This window comes from Rhinatrema bivittatum, chromosome 2 (genome assembly GCF_901001135.1).
Source record: "Rhinatrema bivittatum chromosome 2, aRhiBiv1.1, whole genome shotgun sequence".
NCBI lineage: Eukaryota > Metazoa > Chordata > Amphibia > Gymnophiona > Rhinatrematidae > Rhinatrema > Rhinatrema bivittatum.
The window spans coordinates 807,216,309-807,232,782 of NC_042616.1; the positions used below are offsets into that span (position 1 = coordinate 807,216,309).

Consider the following 16,474-nt stretch of genomic DNA (forward strand, 5'->3'; position numbering starts at 1 on the left):
TCTGCTGTTGGCATCTGAAGGCATGGATCGAAGACGGCGCTAAAATCTCTGTGCACCCTCCGACATCTTCGCTTCCTGCGAACCCTTCCTCTGGCCCTGTCTGTCACATCCCTCCCCTTTCAGAACAGTTTCCTCACTTCTCAAACCACTTTTTAGCAGCCAACAGAAATGAACTATTATCACTTTTTAGCTGTTCAGATTCAAGGAGCAGAACTGTCAGGATTTCTCAAAATTTTGTGTGCCAGTCTCTTGGCTCTGTTGCTTTTCTTTTTTTTTTTAACAGTTGTTTTAAGAACAAAAGAACATGCCATGCTGGGTCAGACCAAGGGTCCATCAAGCCCAGCATCCTGTTTCCAACAAAGGCCAAACCAGGCCACAAGAACCTGGAAATCACCCAAACACCAAGAAGATTCAATGCTACTGATGCAATTAATAGCAGTGGCTACTCCCTAAATAAACTTAATAACCATTAATGGACTTCTCCTCCAAGAACTTATCCAAACCTTTTTTGAACCCAGCTATGCCCACTGCATTTACCATATCCTCTGACAATGAATTCCAGAGCTTAATTGTGCGTTGAGTGAAATTAGTGAGATTAGTCTTAAATGTGCTACTTGCTAACTTCATGGAATGCCCCCTAATCTTTCTATTATCCAAAAGTGTAAATAACCGATTCACATCTACTCGTTCAAGACCTCTCATGATCTTAAAGACCTCTATCATATCCCCCCTCAGCCATCTCTTCAAGGTGAACAGCCCTAACCTCTTCAGCCTTTCCTCATGGGGAAGCTGTTCCATCCCCTTCATCATTTTGGTCGCCCTTCTCTGTACCTTCTCCATCGCAACTATTTTTTTTTTGAGATGCGGCGACCATCTTTTTAATCCTTGGATTTTATTCCTTATATATATTTTTTTTTATTTATATTTTATTGAGTTTTAAATGTTCAACAATATCCATCAATACTGGAATCCAGAAAAAATAAACCATTTAACATTACAATAATACTTATGGACAAAAAGCTGAACAGATTTTTTTAAATGATTACATTCTACTGTATTTAAAAATCAGCAACCCTGAGTCTACTCTTCACCTATCCATACTGTATGCACATGACACCTGCTCAGGACTGTGATGAAAATCACTCTTCAACTGTGATATATTTCTGCTTTATGTGTATCAGCGTGAAAATCAGCTTTTCAACTGTCCATGCAGTATTCATGCTTTACATGTATGTACTGTGACACCTGTATGGAGCTCTGAGAAAGATTACTTCAACTGTCTGTGCTGTCTTCATGCTTTACATGTATTGGTGTGATGCCTGCGTGAGGCTCTGATGAAGCCTGGAACAGAGTTACTCTGATTTACTAACAGGCCGATACAGTTAATCTGCCCTTGGACGTGCGTTTTCCCTTACCTCTTATTCAGTAAGGGGCGGAAAACGCGCGTCCAACCCGTGGCACCTAATAGCGCCCTCAACATGCAAATGCACGTTGATGGCCCTATTAGGTATGCCCACGCGATACAGTAAGTAAAATGTGCAGCCAAGCCGCACATTTTACTTTAAGAAATTAGCGCCTACCCAAAGGTAGGCACTAGTTTCTGCCGGCACCGGGAAAGTGCACAGAAAAGCAGTAAAAACTGCTTTTCTGTGCACCCTCTGAATTAATATCATGGCGATATTAAGTCGGAGGTCCCGAAGAGTAAACAAAGTTTAGAAAGTTAAAAAAAAAATTTAAAATGGGCCGGCGACTGTCGGGCCGAAAACCGGATGCTCAATTTTGCCGGCGTCCGGTTTCCGAGCCCGTGGCTGTCAGCGGGCTTGAGAACAGATGCTGGCAAAATTGAGCGTCGGCTGTCAAACCCGCTGACAGCCGCCGCTCCAGGTCAAAAGGAGGCACTAGGGACGTGCTAGTGTCCCTAGCGCCTCCTCTTGCCCGTTTCTATCACACCACCTAATTTGAATACTGAATCGCATGCACCGGCAAGTGGCCGGTGTGCGGGTCGGGAGAGCGGGCGTTCGTCCGCTCTCCCGCGGACTTTACTGAATCGGCCTGTAAGAGTGGTAATGGCAGCTACTAAATACTCATTTTATCTTAGGAATGAATTCTAAAGCAAACAAAATGCTAAGGAGTTATTAAAAACATTTTTTCCAGTTCTGCTGTCATCATCTCATTAACATTTTCACCTCCCTAACATGTTCTAATTGTTCATGTACCTGGACTCTGCTAATAGCTGTCACAGAAGTTTAATTAGCAGCTCTTCTAACACAGGAACGCCACTCTATCCCTGCAGAGAAGGAGCAGCAGCACGCTCCTCTATCAGAGGGGGACTGCCAGGGCCACTGCAAGGGGATTAGGCACCCTAGGCATCTTCTGCTTTGTGCCCGCTGCCACCCCCCATTAGAGGGTGCGAGCCGTGTGGTGTCGCGAGCAGGGGTTCTAAAGAGGGGGGCTTCCGCTGGCCCTGGGTACTGCAGGCTCTTTCCGGCATCCCTGATCAACGGGGGCTCAAAGATAGAGCCGTGAAGGTCTTTAACTCGCACCTCAAAAACATTCAGCTTCCAACACATACCGATGAAAAATGGCTCTGACTGAAAAAAAACAAAACAAACCAAAACTTCGCTGAAGTTAAACATCTTATCACATGAAACACATTTATCAAAAAAGCTCCAAAACCCCAAAATGGCCTGCTTTTCCACATCCTCAGGGGAAGAATTCAGAAAAACGCTCTCCAGAGGCAACGATCTGCTGCTCTTTCTCCATTTTTTAAATGGAACAAAACTACTCCAAATAACCAGCTCCTCTGCTGAATGCTAGTCGAGGATATAGAAACTCTGAATATGATGGGTCCAATTTACAACACTTTAAACTGACAAAGACAACAGCTCATCCCAGGCTTTATCCCTCACTCTCCCACAGCTAAGGATCCTCTGTGCTTATCCCAGGCCTTACCCCTCACTCCCCCACAGCTAAGGATCCTCTGTGCTTATCCCAGGCTTTACCCCTCACTCCCCCACAGCTAAGGATCCTCTGTGCTTATCCCAGGCCTTACCCCTCACTCCCCCACAGCTAAGGATCCTCTGTGCTTATCCCAGGCTTTACCCCTCTCTCCCCCACAGCTAAGGATCCTCTGTGCTTATCCCAGGCTTTACCCCTCACTCCCCCACAGCTAAGGATCCTCTGTGCTTATCCCAGGCTTTACCCCTCACTCCCCCAGAGCTAAGGATCCTCTGTGCTTATCCCAGGCTTTACCCCTCACTCCCCCACAGCTAAGGATCCTCTGTGCTTATCTCAGGCTTTACCCCTCACTCCCCCACAGCTAAGGATCCTCTGTGCTTATCCCAGGCTTTACCCCTCACTCCCCCACAGCTAAGGATCCTCTGTGCTTATCCCAGGCTTTACCCCTCACTCCCCCACAGCTAAAGATCCTCTGTGCTTATCCCAGGCTTTACCCCTCACTCCCCCACAGCTAAGGATCCTCTGTGCTTATCCCAGGCTTTACCCCTCACTCCCCCACAGCTAAGGATCCTCTGTGCTTATCCCAGGCTTTACCCCTCACTCCCCCACAGCTAAAGATCCTCTGTGCTTATCCCAGGCTTTACCCCTCACTCCCTCAAAGCTAAGGATCCTCTGTGCTTATCCCAGGCTTTACCCCTCACTCCCTCCACAGCTAAGGATCCTCTGTGCTGATCCTAGGCTTTACTTATCACTGCCCTCAACTAAGGATCCTTTGGAGCTTTTCTTGTATTACATCCTGACCAAGTTTGCAGCCAGGTGGACTCTGTCATCAAACTCTGCCTCCCTTCTTTCTACTCCAGTATTACTAATAATGCAGTGTCTCAGCTAGCTGTTGATCCTTTAGGCATTTACCTGTCTTGTTGCCCTCCACTCCTGCCCCAAATCTATTCCTCTGTTGATAGAGTTTTCCAGCAGGAGTTTCCTCTTCTTCTGGAATCCTTTCCCCTGTTTTTGGGTTCTTTTTTTAGAATGCCTTCAATTCCCTGAGGGCGTTCTGTAATAGTATAATTTTGGGGACATCTTTGATTTACAATGCTTATCCTACCTGAACCCACTGTAAACCATCTACTCCTTGTTTTTTAGGATTCTTTGTGATCTTGGGGGTCAGAATTTGTGGAATATGAATATGGGATGAGAGGAAGAGGTCCCTTTATATCTGGTCAATTCTACCCTAAACTGAGTCATCTCCATGCTCAGTCTATCGAGCTGGAAATAGCATAGCAATACTGAAGTCTCCAATAGGTATCTCTAAATACTGATACCCCACAGTTGTTACATTGCACTACTCATGTCACACCTTTTAGTTCTCATTAGATAAAAATATATACCTAATGCTTTTTAAAAATGTCCGTAACTAACTGCTTCTTCTTTCTGCTAAGAAATGGTTTCTTATAAAGAGGTTTCATTGCAGATACATCTTATTTATTTATTTATTTAACATTTCTTTTATACCGATGACGGTTTGCACATCGCATCGGTTTACAGTGAACAAAAACCATTGGGCATAGCCCTTACATATAACATATAACATAGTGAACTAGGTATTATATAAATAATTTTTGGGAGGAGCCCTTACATATAACAAACATCAATGGGTCGATGCTATGGGATTGAACTATAACAATAACTATTTACAAATCAGTGCACAGTACAAAATCAACAGGCATAAAGGCGGTCATACCAGGATATCCGAATAACATTCGTAAGGGGGATTTATGTAATAGGGGGTGAGATGGAGTAAGCTTGCTGGAAGAGCCAGGTTTTAAGTTTCTTTTTGAAAGTGGGCGTATTGGTCTCTATGCGAATATCATGGGGCAGTGAGTTCCATATAGTGGGGCCGGCAAGAGAAAAGGCTCTGTTAATAGTGGAGGAGAGTTTAACAGATTTGATAGATTGGGCATAGAGTGTTCCTTGGAGTGCTGGGCGGGTAGGTCTCTTGGAGGTACGGGGTAAGAGGGGGGGGTTAAGCCAGTTGAGGTTGGAATTTAATAGACTCTTGTGTATGATCGAGAGAGATTTATAAAGAATTCGTGACTGTATGGGGAGCCAGTGTAGTTCAATAAGTGTGGGGGTGATGTGATCTCTTTTCTTTGTGTTAGACAATATACGAGCGGCGGCATTTTGTAGGAGTTGGAGTGGTCTAGTGTGTATTGCAGGAATGCCAAGTAAGAGCGCATTACAATAGTCAATCTTGGATAAAATAATAGCTTGGAGGACTGTACGGAAATCATTGAAATGTAGTAGGGGTCTGAGTTTCTTTATAGTTTGAAGTTTAAAGTAGCAATCCTTTAATATGGATTTGATGAATGGTTTGAATGAGAGGTGATTATTAATAATAACTCCTAGGCTGCGAGTGTGCGTAGGGAAGTTAGTAGCAGAGTAGGCAGGAGGGATGTCTGGGAGCGGTTGCCTATTAGATATGATTAAAAGCTCAGTTTTGTCTTAATGAGTAAGTTTATAGAAAGAGCCTGCCACTTTCGCAGAGAAAAGTCTGTACAAGAAAATCAGGAAGTCAAAAGCTCACCTCAGTCTCTAAGCAGAAACAGTATATGATTAAAATCAACAAGTCAACATCTGTAAAGCCCCAGAGTGACAGTCCTGCAGGAAATCAATACAGTGCCGAGCTCACTTACAATTATGCAGGAACAGAGGAGGAGTCCCAGGAAGTACTTCCAAGGCTCTTTTTCTTTAAAATAAAAATGATTTATTTCCAGTACAGAAGAGTCACCTCACTGCATTATGGAAACCTTTTCTACACAGAGTGTCTACTTGTGGGCCTCACCAAGAGTGAACAAGGCTGCCCTACTGTATACTGGGGTGGCTTTTCCATTGGGGATCTGGCATGTAGGTTGATATTCTTCATGCCAAATCTCAGACAGCAGACTGTACATAATCTGCCACGAGACATCATGAGTGCTGGAACAGTGCAAACATTGTAGACAATTTAGTTAAAAAAACAAAGCCTAGACAGATCTCTCCTTCTTTGTCCTATAGGTGTTCAATTCATATCTGTCAAAGTCCATAAAATGTCAACATTCCCGCTTGCACACAGTGTATCATATTAACTTGGTGACCCTGCACTCAATCCATAATTAACAGTTTAAGATGGACCACATTACCTTCTCTCCCATGGGACAATAGCCTTTGAGGAAATCTTGGCAGACCTCGGCTTTCCTAGACACGTAGACATGGCTGTATGGGCAGGCATTGTTGTTACAGATCCCCTTCAGGAAATACGAGCACACGGGCATCTGCAGGGGAGGAAAGAAGAAGAAGATGAGTTTGAGCCCCTTCAGATTCAAAGCAGCTACCAGGATCAAGTGGCCACTTGTCTTCAATATTCCGAGAGACTTCATGGATGTGCTGTGGAACGAGCGCATTGAAGATGAATCAGGTTTGGTAACTGTGATGATGGAGCAAAGTCACCTGGCAGAGTACAAGGCAGCAATGCTGCTAATCTACAAAGACAAAGGAGAACAGAAAAAGGGCAGGAGAACAGGGCAAGGACAGAGGCTTACGATTTTCTCCTTGGGAAGATCGTGATTTGCTTTTTTTTTTTAGCTTCGCAGTTTCTTTCTCCTCCTCCAGCTCAAGTGGAACCAGTGCCGGGATTCTGGCATCATGAGCCTTCATTCACAAGCAACTGGGGATGTTTCCTCCCTCCCACTGTACCCACTCCAGTCAAAGCCAGGAGCCATGCACCCCTCCTGGAACCCTTCTAAGTCCAGCCATCACGGGTCACCCTTTTAGATGACCAGGATTCCCCTCCAAATCATCCCCAGCTGACCAGAGGTGTGGAAGACCTGATCCAGGAATTTGGATTTGCATTGAACCAGGGACCTTCCTGTGTCACTGAGCCACCAGGCTGGTGCTTTACAAGCTTTTAGAAACATCTTTCATTTATTTATTCATTTTGACAGAAAAGTTAAGAAATTACATCTTGTTAAAAAAAAGTAGAAATAATTACAACAAAATATTAAAGAAGAAGAAAAAAACAACCCATAAGAAAACAAATATCATCACTTGCACAAATATCCACCATTTTTGGAGGGGTAGAGCAAGCAACATACCAAGAAAACTGTAAACCAACAGCATGAAAAAGAACAATAATCCTCTAACATAAAACACCCGTAATAATGAGGAGCATCTACGGAGGAAGACAGTGGGGTTCCTTCCTGGGCTGATTTGCCACTAAGAAAGAGTATAGTTTTATCCCGATCAAAAAATACACACTTAACATTCTGATATGTTACGAAACATTTAGATGGATACTTCAGAAAAAAACATAGCTCCAATTTGCAATACTCTCGGTCTTAATAGAAACAGCTTCCTTCTCATTTGCATGGCTCTCGCCACATCTGGAAAAATCCTGCTCTTACCGTTAAAGAACAGGTCCTCTTTATGTCTAAAAATCAATCTCATTATCCAATCCTTAGCCAGCCCAAGGACCTAATTCACAGCTAACACTGCAGGAGTTGCTTGCATTTCCCCTGAGCTTCCTAAAATATTGTTAAGGCTAAGCTATTCATTGAAAAAGGAGAGATATCAAGTTGTTCCTCAAAGAGTATCTTTTCTTACGGATTGGCAACATTTCTAAAGGAATTTTAAGGATCTGAATAATATACTTTAGAAATATTTTTGCAGGCAAAATTAAATACCACTACCAGTAAGGGACACTCCTTGAAGCTAACAGGTAGCAGATTTGAAACAAATTGGAGAAAGTATTTTTTCACTCAAAGCACAATCATCATTTGTTGCTGGAGGATATCGACAAGGCAACTAGCACAGTTGAATTTAAAAGGGGTTTGGAAAAGTACCTGGAAGAAAAGTCCATAAATAGTTATTGACTAGGTGATTCAGGGAGATCAGCCTCTTGTCTTAGGGTGAGAGTAGCAAGAAATTCAATCTACGTTTTGGGACTGCCCATTGTCGGGGACAGGATGCTTATTTATTTATTTATTTAAGACATTTAGAGCCTGCCCTTCCTAAGTCCAGGGCGGATTACAATATCACATTCACAGATTTTTTAAAATATGGAGACAGTCACATAAAATAAAATTGCATTGCAGTGAGTAGTCAAACAATCATACACCCAGATTTAGACATTAAATGCGAGTTTAAATACAAAAGTCTTTAAAGCTTTCTTTAAAAAACCTAGGATCTTTTAGGTTTCTCAGTTCATTTCTCACTAATATTTTGAAAGTTTGTGGAAACATGCAATAACTGACCAGGAAGAGTCTTCCTCAGTCCTTCATTGCCAACTGAATTGCTTCCAAACTAAAGACTTGGGGCTCAACCCGAGACGACTCTGAAATTTCTCCTTCAAAGATCAAAGCAGCCATTCAGTCCCCACAGCCTCCAAGGGACAATACAGACCCCAGCAGTTCCAAGCAACTAGGAACTACTATCCCAGTGGCTCTGAAGCCTCCACTTCTTGGCCCCACCACTGCTCTGTCATCATCGTCTTGGGTCTGCTCCAGCCTCACAGCATTCGTGATCCCACAACCACGTCTGCTGGTTTCCTCTGCTCTTCTGAGCTGAAGATGATGTCCATGGTCAGGGAGAATGGCAGCTTTGCTTTCCCCTCCACAAATCCCATCAGGCACAGGATCACTTCAGCACACAAACTGGCCAATTGGCCCAGAAATGGGGGCTGCCCCCAAGTCAGTCGGGAAAGGCTCATGACCAACGGGCAACGGTAAGCAGGAAAAACTTAAGAAAGAAAAGGAGACCAGTGCTGGAAGCTGGTTAGAGAGTGTCCTCCATCTGATCCGCCCTTCAAAAGTATCTTTATTGTGTTTTGAAATTTTATAGCAAAACTAGAAGAGTTCTCACAGATAGCATGTAAAACAATTGAGGAATTACACAAAATATAATTCCAGACGGCAGTCACATACATTTTCTCTGCTCTCTGCCTTTGAAGAAGAAAGCATCCTTGTCTGAGACATATACATAAGCTCTTCTGGGCAGGGATGTGCATTCCAGTCTTTTAGGCATATTTCAGCAGCACAAAGCACACTTTGTTTTTGTGTCTGTCCATCTATCTAGCCATACGCATGCCTTCCACAAGGCCCTCTCCGTGGAAGGATATGTTGGAAATTTGGAAGGAGAATCTGTTACTGAGGCGCCAACATGCTTGACAAATGTCAGTTGAGCAGGGGGAGGACCCCGATGGTTGTGCCAGAAGAGCTGGAGGGAACTGGAGTGTCAAGAAAAGAAAACAACAAAATGTGTTTTCCTCGTATGAAGCCAGAAGCAGACACTTCAACTTTCTTTTCCCAGTCCTTGGAGCTTTGCCTTGCTCTCTCATGCAGGTTCTTCCTGTTTGTACCTGCATTACATGTTCCAACTGTGCGAAACTAGAGAGCTATCCAAAACTAGATGATGAAAACGAGCACCAAGTCTTAATTATACACTCCCTGTTCTCCTTTCTTTCATGCTGCAAAGTGCTCATCAAATCCAAAAGTTCTCATTTTATTTATCCTGGGGGTTGTTTTTTTTTAACAAATGTACTTCTAGCATCATACAGATACTTTTAAAATCACAATAGTCCCTTTTGTTAAACATTATAAATTTAAAGGGAATGGCAGTATGAGATTCCTACATACCAACTGGCTAATTCTGCCTGCCTGACTTTTGAAATCAGTCCATCATCCTGAAAAGGTAAACTGAAGCCTCATCCCATTTTCCAAATATCAATCTGCCGTCCCTTGGCCACAATCAATGTTCTTCTTCCCATCGATGTGGAAAGCAAAGCAAAGCATAGAGGCGTGTTTCCAGGCTCCCAAAACTTCAATGACAAGCAAAGCATTCTTTTGGAACAACGTTTCAAGCCAACTAAAAAAAAAAAAAATCATACTTAGATCAGAATTATAAAAGAGATGGGCTAGGCAAACGGAATAAACTTAAAGCAATTCAGAAGCGATTCAGCATGGCAAGATACTCAAAGGAGAGAGGCTTTACCTTTTACACGTGCCCCTATGGCACATATTTCCAGATCACCTGACTATTCAGGTCTACTTAAAATCAGGAATTACTTAATTCCATGCTTGAAAATGTCGCTTGGTCCGATCACATCCCCAATGAAAAGGGGAAACCATCAAGGAAGCACTTAAAACGCAGGCCAGCATTACAGAGAAACACAGGAAAATGAAAGGCAAAGGAAGGAATGCTTTGGGACAGCTTCAAGGCAGCGTTCAGAGGATATTTTGTTGAAAAAGCCATTGGAAGTTAAAGGGAACCAATGGAAAATTGTGAAGTACTGAGAAATCTGATTAGTCATTTGGAGATTTTTGTCTTTTTTTTTTTTAAGTAACCTCTACTAAAGTATGTTGATAGTCCAAAATGGTCCATGCTTAACATCTACCAATGGAAAACAATAGCTTGTATTGGTTTCAGCAGTAGACTGTGTATTTAGAGTTTGGCAGGGTACATGTGCTGAGGTATATGTTGTGCTGCTAAGGATATTTTTTGTCACTGTGCGTTTACTGTGGAAACAGTTACAGTTGTTGAAGTCTCCCAGTTTTTCGCAATATTGGAACTAGGAATCCATGTTTTGGACTGAATCGTTGGGTTTGCTTGAGGAAGAAACTGCCAGTGAACTGTTATTGGTCGGAAGAAGCCATGTACATGAGAGGGCTGCCTGTTCACCCATGAAGGAAAGACGCTTCTTTATCCACTGCACCATCTGCTCAACCCTTCTCAAGGAACCCAAGTGATCAATGCAAGATTTAGACTCCCCAGCAACTGCTTACATTTTATGGATGCTACATGAGGATGTTGCAAAAAATGGTTAAATATTCAGAATTATCAATCTTTCATCTATCAGTTTCCTGACTACTGATCCAGAGATCTTTGTGAAACTAAAGAAAGAAATAATTACATAGTTATGTAGTACAAACTGGAGCATCCACTCTGCCCAGTTGTCTTCATGTTTGGTCCTCTACCACTTTGGATAGATGAAGGTATAAATTATCATATCCTAAACAACACCAGCTTTCCTCTCCCCACCCCATCAATGTCTTTTATGCAGCCTCTCAGTCCTGTCCCAAGCAGATTTACATTCTGTTAGTGCTGACCTCCGCCACCTCTGGTGGGAGGCTGCTTTACATCTGGCCATTTTCCTCTTTGGTTCTTACAAGTTTCAAACTTAAGCCAATATCCAAAGCCCCCATCCCAGATCTCACCAGGAAGCTTGGTAATAATTCAAACCGCCTCCTAAACCAGCGAGGCCATTGTCTGAAACAGCTGGCTTCCCCGAGCTCATTGATGTGAAGGATATAACCCTGGCCACTCCGTCCGTGCAGGCTACCCAGCCTTTTTGGAAGTCAGTTGCAGTCAGCTGTGCAATATCCCCTACTGAACTAATTAAGGTAATAAAGCAACTGAAAGCTCATCCCTCCCAGGACTAGATGGCTACGCAAGTGAATTTTAGAAAACCTTTATGGAACAATTAGCAGTTCCTTTCTAGCTAAAGTATTTAATGTGGTTGTCACAGGGCATGATTTACCCTCCTTGATGATGGAAGCCTGGATCATGGTTATTCCCAAGGAGGGTGAAGATAAATCAGCGTACAGTTCATATAGGCCAATACCATTCCCAAACCTTAATGTAAAACTTCTAGCCAAAATTCTTGCCCTGTAACTATCAGAAATTCTACTCTACACTACTCACTGTGATCAAACAGGGCTTGTCCCAGGGTAACAAACCTCAGAGAAAATCCTCAAGGCTATTAATCGTATACCTGCTGCTAAGCACAATAAGTTTCAGGCTACATTTTTAGCAATTGATGCTGAAAAAGCCGTTGACAGGCTTCACTGGGAATTCCTGAACGCACTGCAAAGAAAAATTGGCCTGGGTTTAGTTTTTAAAGCTGAAACACAGAAACACAGAAATGATGGCATAAAAGGACCAAATGGTAGTTTGTGCTGTGCCATGTAGGTTATCCCATGCTCATCTGTTTCCCAGACCATAAAAGTCAAGGCCTTTGTTGGTTGCTGTTTGAAGCCAATTCCCCGTTACCCCAGTGCTTATCAGTTTCCCACACTAGCCCATGTTGATTGCTGTTGAATCCAGTTTCCTGTTATACCTTGCTGTTGAAGCAGAGAGCATTGTTTGAGTTGCAGCATCGTACCAGTCTTCTTGGTTAAGGGTAGTAACCGCCGCATCAGCAAGTTACCCCCATACTTGTTTCTCCAGACCATAAAAGTCAAGACCCTCGTTGGTTGCTGTTTGAAGCCAATTCCCCTTCTCCCCCTGCCACTGAAGGAGAGATCAATGATGGAGTTGCATCAACAGTATTAAGGCTTTATTGGTTAAGGTTAATAAGCCCCGCACCATCGAGTTACTCTATGCAGTCTTTTCTTCATTTTCATCTTTTAGCCTTTGGGGTTCCACAGAATTTATACCATGGCCCTTTTGAATTCTTTCAGTGTTTTGGTTTTCACCACCTCCTCCGGAAGGGCATTCCAGGCATCCACCACCCTCTCCAAGAAGAAATATTTCCTGACGTTGGTTCTGAGGCGTCGTCCTTGGAGTTTCATTTTGTGACCCCTAGTTCTACTGATTTCTTTCCGATGGAAAAGGTTTGACGTTTGCACCTCATTAAAACCTTTTAGGTATTTGAAAAGTCTGTGTCATATCACCCCTGCACTTCCTTTCTTCCAGGGTAAACATATTTAGATCCTTCATCCTCTCCTCCTAGGTCTTCCAAAACAGACCGCCCCATCATTTTGGTCGCCCTTCTCTGGACCACCTCTATCCTGTCTCTATCCCCTTTTGAGATAAGGGCTCCAGAACACAGTACTCCAGGTGAGGCCTCACCAAGGACCTGTTCAACAGCAGGTTCAGGGGGTGAGAACAGAAAACTTGGTTTTCTCAGAAGCTGCGAGAGGCACAGTGGAAAGAAAAGCAGAGAGGCTCTGCACCACTGCTTCCTCCTTCCTCTTCCTTTCCTATTGGGCACTGTTGCCAACTCCTAGGTGAAGAAAGTCACTAGATCCACTGTGAAGAGTCTCCAGATTTGATAAAAAGTGCCTAAAACCATTTGGGTGTGCAGAAGTATCAGCACAGCTGGTCAGCATAGACTGGTGGACCACACTCACCTGCCCTTGCTCTCTCAGAAACGGACACATTCATATTCTCTGTCACACACACTTCCTTAAGACAGGAATTTGTACAATCAACCCAACGCCTGTGTTAAAATTAACAGAAACAGCTCAACTTTGTTTGAAATGAGCAGGGGGACAAGGCAGGGTTGTATCTTGCCACCTCTACTTTTTGCTTTGGTCACAGAACCTCTTAACAGAGAAAACCAGAACTCAGATACTGAAGGTATATAGACAGGAGACAGAGCAATGTAAAATGATAAAAGCTTTATCAAGTACATTAAAAACAAGAAATCTGTGAGGGACTCAGTTGGGCCATTACATGACTGGAGGGAAGGAGGTAAAAGAGGAGTTCAGGGAGGATAAGACCATAGCAGAACATTTACATTAATTCTTTGGACCTGTATTTATTGAGAAGGATGTTGGGGAGATACCCATACCTGAACCACTTTGTAGGTAACATTTCAGAGGAACTGAATGAAATCAGTGCAAATCTGAAAGAAGTTCTAGAGGAAATTGACAAACTAAATAGTAGCAAATCACCTGAACTTGATGGTATTCACCTCAAGAGTTCTAAAGGAACTCAAATATGAAGTTCAGATCTGCTACTGTAATCTGTAACCTACCATTCAAATCCGCCACTATACTGGATGACTAGAGGGTAGCGCAAACAAATAAAAATGTTCAGAAAGGGCTTCTGGAGTAACCCAAGTAACTAAAGACTGATAATCCTACATCAGTGCTGGGTGGGTATGGTGGAAGCTATTGTTAAGAACAAAATTACTGGTCATATGGATAAATATGATTTAATGGGGAAGAACCAGCATGGATTTAGCAAACAGAGGTTATGCCTTACTTACCTGTTAGAAGTTTGAAAGTATGAATAAGCATGTGATAAAACAAAATAGGTCATGGGATAGGAGGCAATGTCTTACTGTGAACTGGTAATGGGTAAAGACAGAAAGCAAAGAGTATGACTAAATGGTCAGTTTGCCCCAGAGACCTGTATTGGGACCAGCGTTATTTATCTTATTCCTTAATGATCTGAAAAAGGGAGCAACAAGTGATAGGGAAAGAGATTAATAAATGATTTAAAATAAATAAATGTTCACATTTGCAGATAACACAAAAATATTCAAAGTATTTAAAACACGAGTGACTGCAAGGAAGTGCAGGACCTTGCCAGACTATGGAATGGGGGCATCTAAACAGCAGATGAAACTTTTTGTGTTTAAAGTTTTTTATTGACTCAGAAGTCATCCGCAAAACAACAGTATAACGATTAAACAAAGCACATATGATATGAACAATGAAGCAAATAGATAACATGAAGAAAGGATCATCCAGTCAAATTTTTTACAATAAATTCCCATTCTCCCCCCACCCCCCAGCAACGAGGAAGAAAACATTGGAAAATAAGTAAAATATAGCTGAGGTAAGCAGCAATAGATAATAAGAATAATAAATAATAATATCAGGCTGAACCATTTCATTATGCTGATATATAGAAATCTAGCGCAACTGAATTTAAACAAGAGCATGGGATAAAAGCATGAGCTAATGTACTCTCGGAAGCAGATGCAGCGAAGTCAGAACTATTGGCAAGACCTTTGCCTGGGATTGGTGCAACTGAAGTGCCTCCAGCCACTGACTATATGGGCCCCATATTTTGTGGAAGACACTGAGACGATTATGGTGGACAGCTGTAAGTCGTCCCAATTGATAATAATTGTGAAGTCTAGATTGCATCGGGCTATACTAGGAAGTTGACTTTTGTTCCAAAACATAGCAAGCTCCGAGCGAGCAGCAATAAAGACTTGCTGTACAAAACTTTGCTGGTCTTTATTCAACTTGGCTATTGGGAGGTTCAATAAAGCATTCCATGGTTGCAAGGTTAACGTGACTTTAAGAATAACTAGACATCCAGGTTAGAATCAAAGGCCAATATTGGGTGAGATGAGGGCATTGCCACCATACATGGTAATATGTTCCAGCCATCCCACAGCCTCTCCAACAACAGTCGGAGACAGAAGAAGCAAAACGATGTAATCTCACAGGCAGGTAATGCCATCGATATAACATTTTGTAACAATTTTCCTGTCAACCAGATGATATGGAACACTTATAGGCATTTAAAAATATAGCATCCCATTCTGTGTCCTCAATATGGTGCTCTAAATTCGTATCCCAAGCCACTTGTTGTTTAAAGGGGCTCTGATTTTTACTATTTTTTTTTTTTTTTTTAAGTCTTTATTTGTAAATTTTAACGTTACAACCCAGTAAACAGTACAAAACATTCAAACTGTTGTCATAGCAAGGCACATCCCCACTGTACTGTAAGAATACCCTACCTCCCCCCCCCCCCCCCCCTATTTCCCCACACTCACTTTCTAGGCACCTGTAACATCAGATATGCAATATGGGACAATTTGTCTTGTAACATGGAGAAAGGATATAAGCAGAATGGTATATGGAACAGTGTTCTACAACAGGGTCTGCTCAAATTGATAAAACAAAGAATAAAAAATAATAAGGAAAGAAAAAGAAAAAGAGAAACAAACGACCATGCCCGGGATCGCCCGTCAGGCCACCAGGAGGAGGAGAATTTATCCTAACAGAAGGATGTCCCAGACACCACGAATTAAGTAACAAAGTCCAAGATTTTACTCCTTGCACGTTGATGCAGAGTTTGGAGGTACGGCATCCAAATTTCCAGGAACTGGTCACGCTTCCGTGGTGATGATGCTGCTTTCGCCGTCAGCTGTTCAAAAACCACCATCTGATGAAGTTTCAGGCGCCACTGGGTAAAAGTCGGCAAATCTTTTTCCATCCAATGAGACAAGATGGTTTGTTTAGCCAATAACAGTCCTTTGCGCAGAAGACGACCTGAGGAACTGGTACTCGTCCCCAACGCCAAGTCCCCCGATAAATGTAATAAACATAGTAAGGGGTCTGGCGGTATGATACGGTCTAAGAGACGACCCAGATAATTTAAGACTTTGCCCCAAAACTGGCGAATCCAGACACAGTCCCAAAAATTATGCCAGAATGTAGCCTCCTCTGCCCCACACTTAAAACATGACGATGAGGAGGATATCTTCCATTGGCAAGCTTGAGCTGGAGTTATGTAAATTCTATGAAGCAGTTTAAATTGAACTTCCCGTAATGATACATTGTCCGTGATAGAGCTGATAGCTTTAAAGCAACCCGCCAGTTGCTTCGGAGAAAGCTGACACTGCAGATCACAATTCCATCTGCTTGTAATTTGGCTAAGCCGATCTGCTGGGTCTAATAATACAAGTTTCTTGAGCATAGAGGAGCATGACGTCCGTTGAGTTGAGTCGGGGAAA

The 16,474-nt window shown here is 42.7% G+C and overlaps 1 protein-coding gene across 1 annotated transcript in view; it reads right to left on the reverse strand.

The window, feature by feature from the left end:
• The window catches only part of ZC3H3 (zinc finger CCCH-type containing 3), a 777,623-nt gene that overhangs the window by 149,175 nt on the left and 611,974 nt on the right, over positions 1-16,474 (reverse strand). The window contains exon 9 of the mRNA XM_029592180.1: positions 6,138-6,269. Coding sequence (XP_029448040.1) covers positions 6,138-6,269 — 132 coding nt within the window. The remainder of the gene's footprint in view (positions 1-6,137; positions 6,270-16,474) is intronic.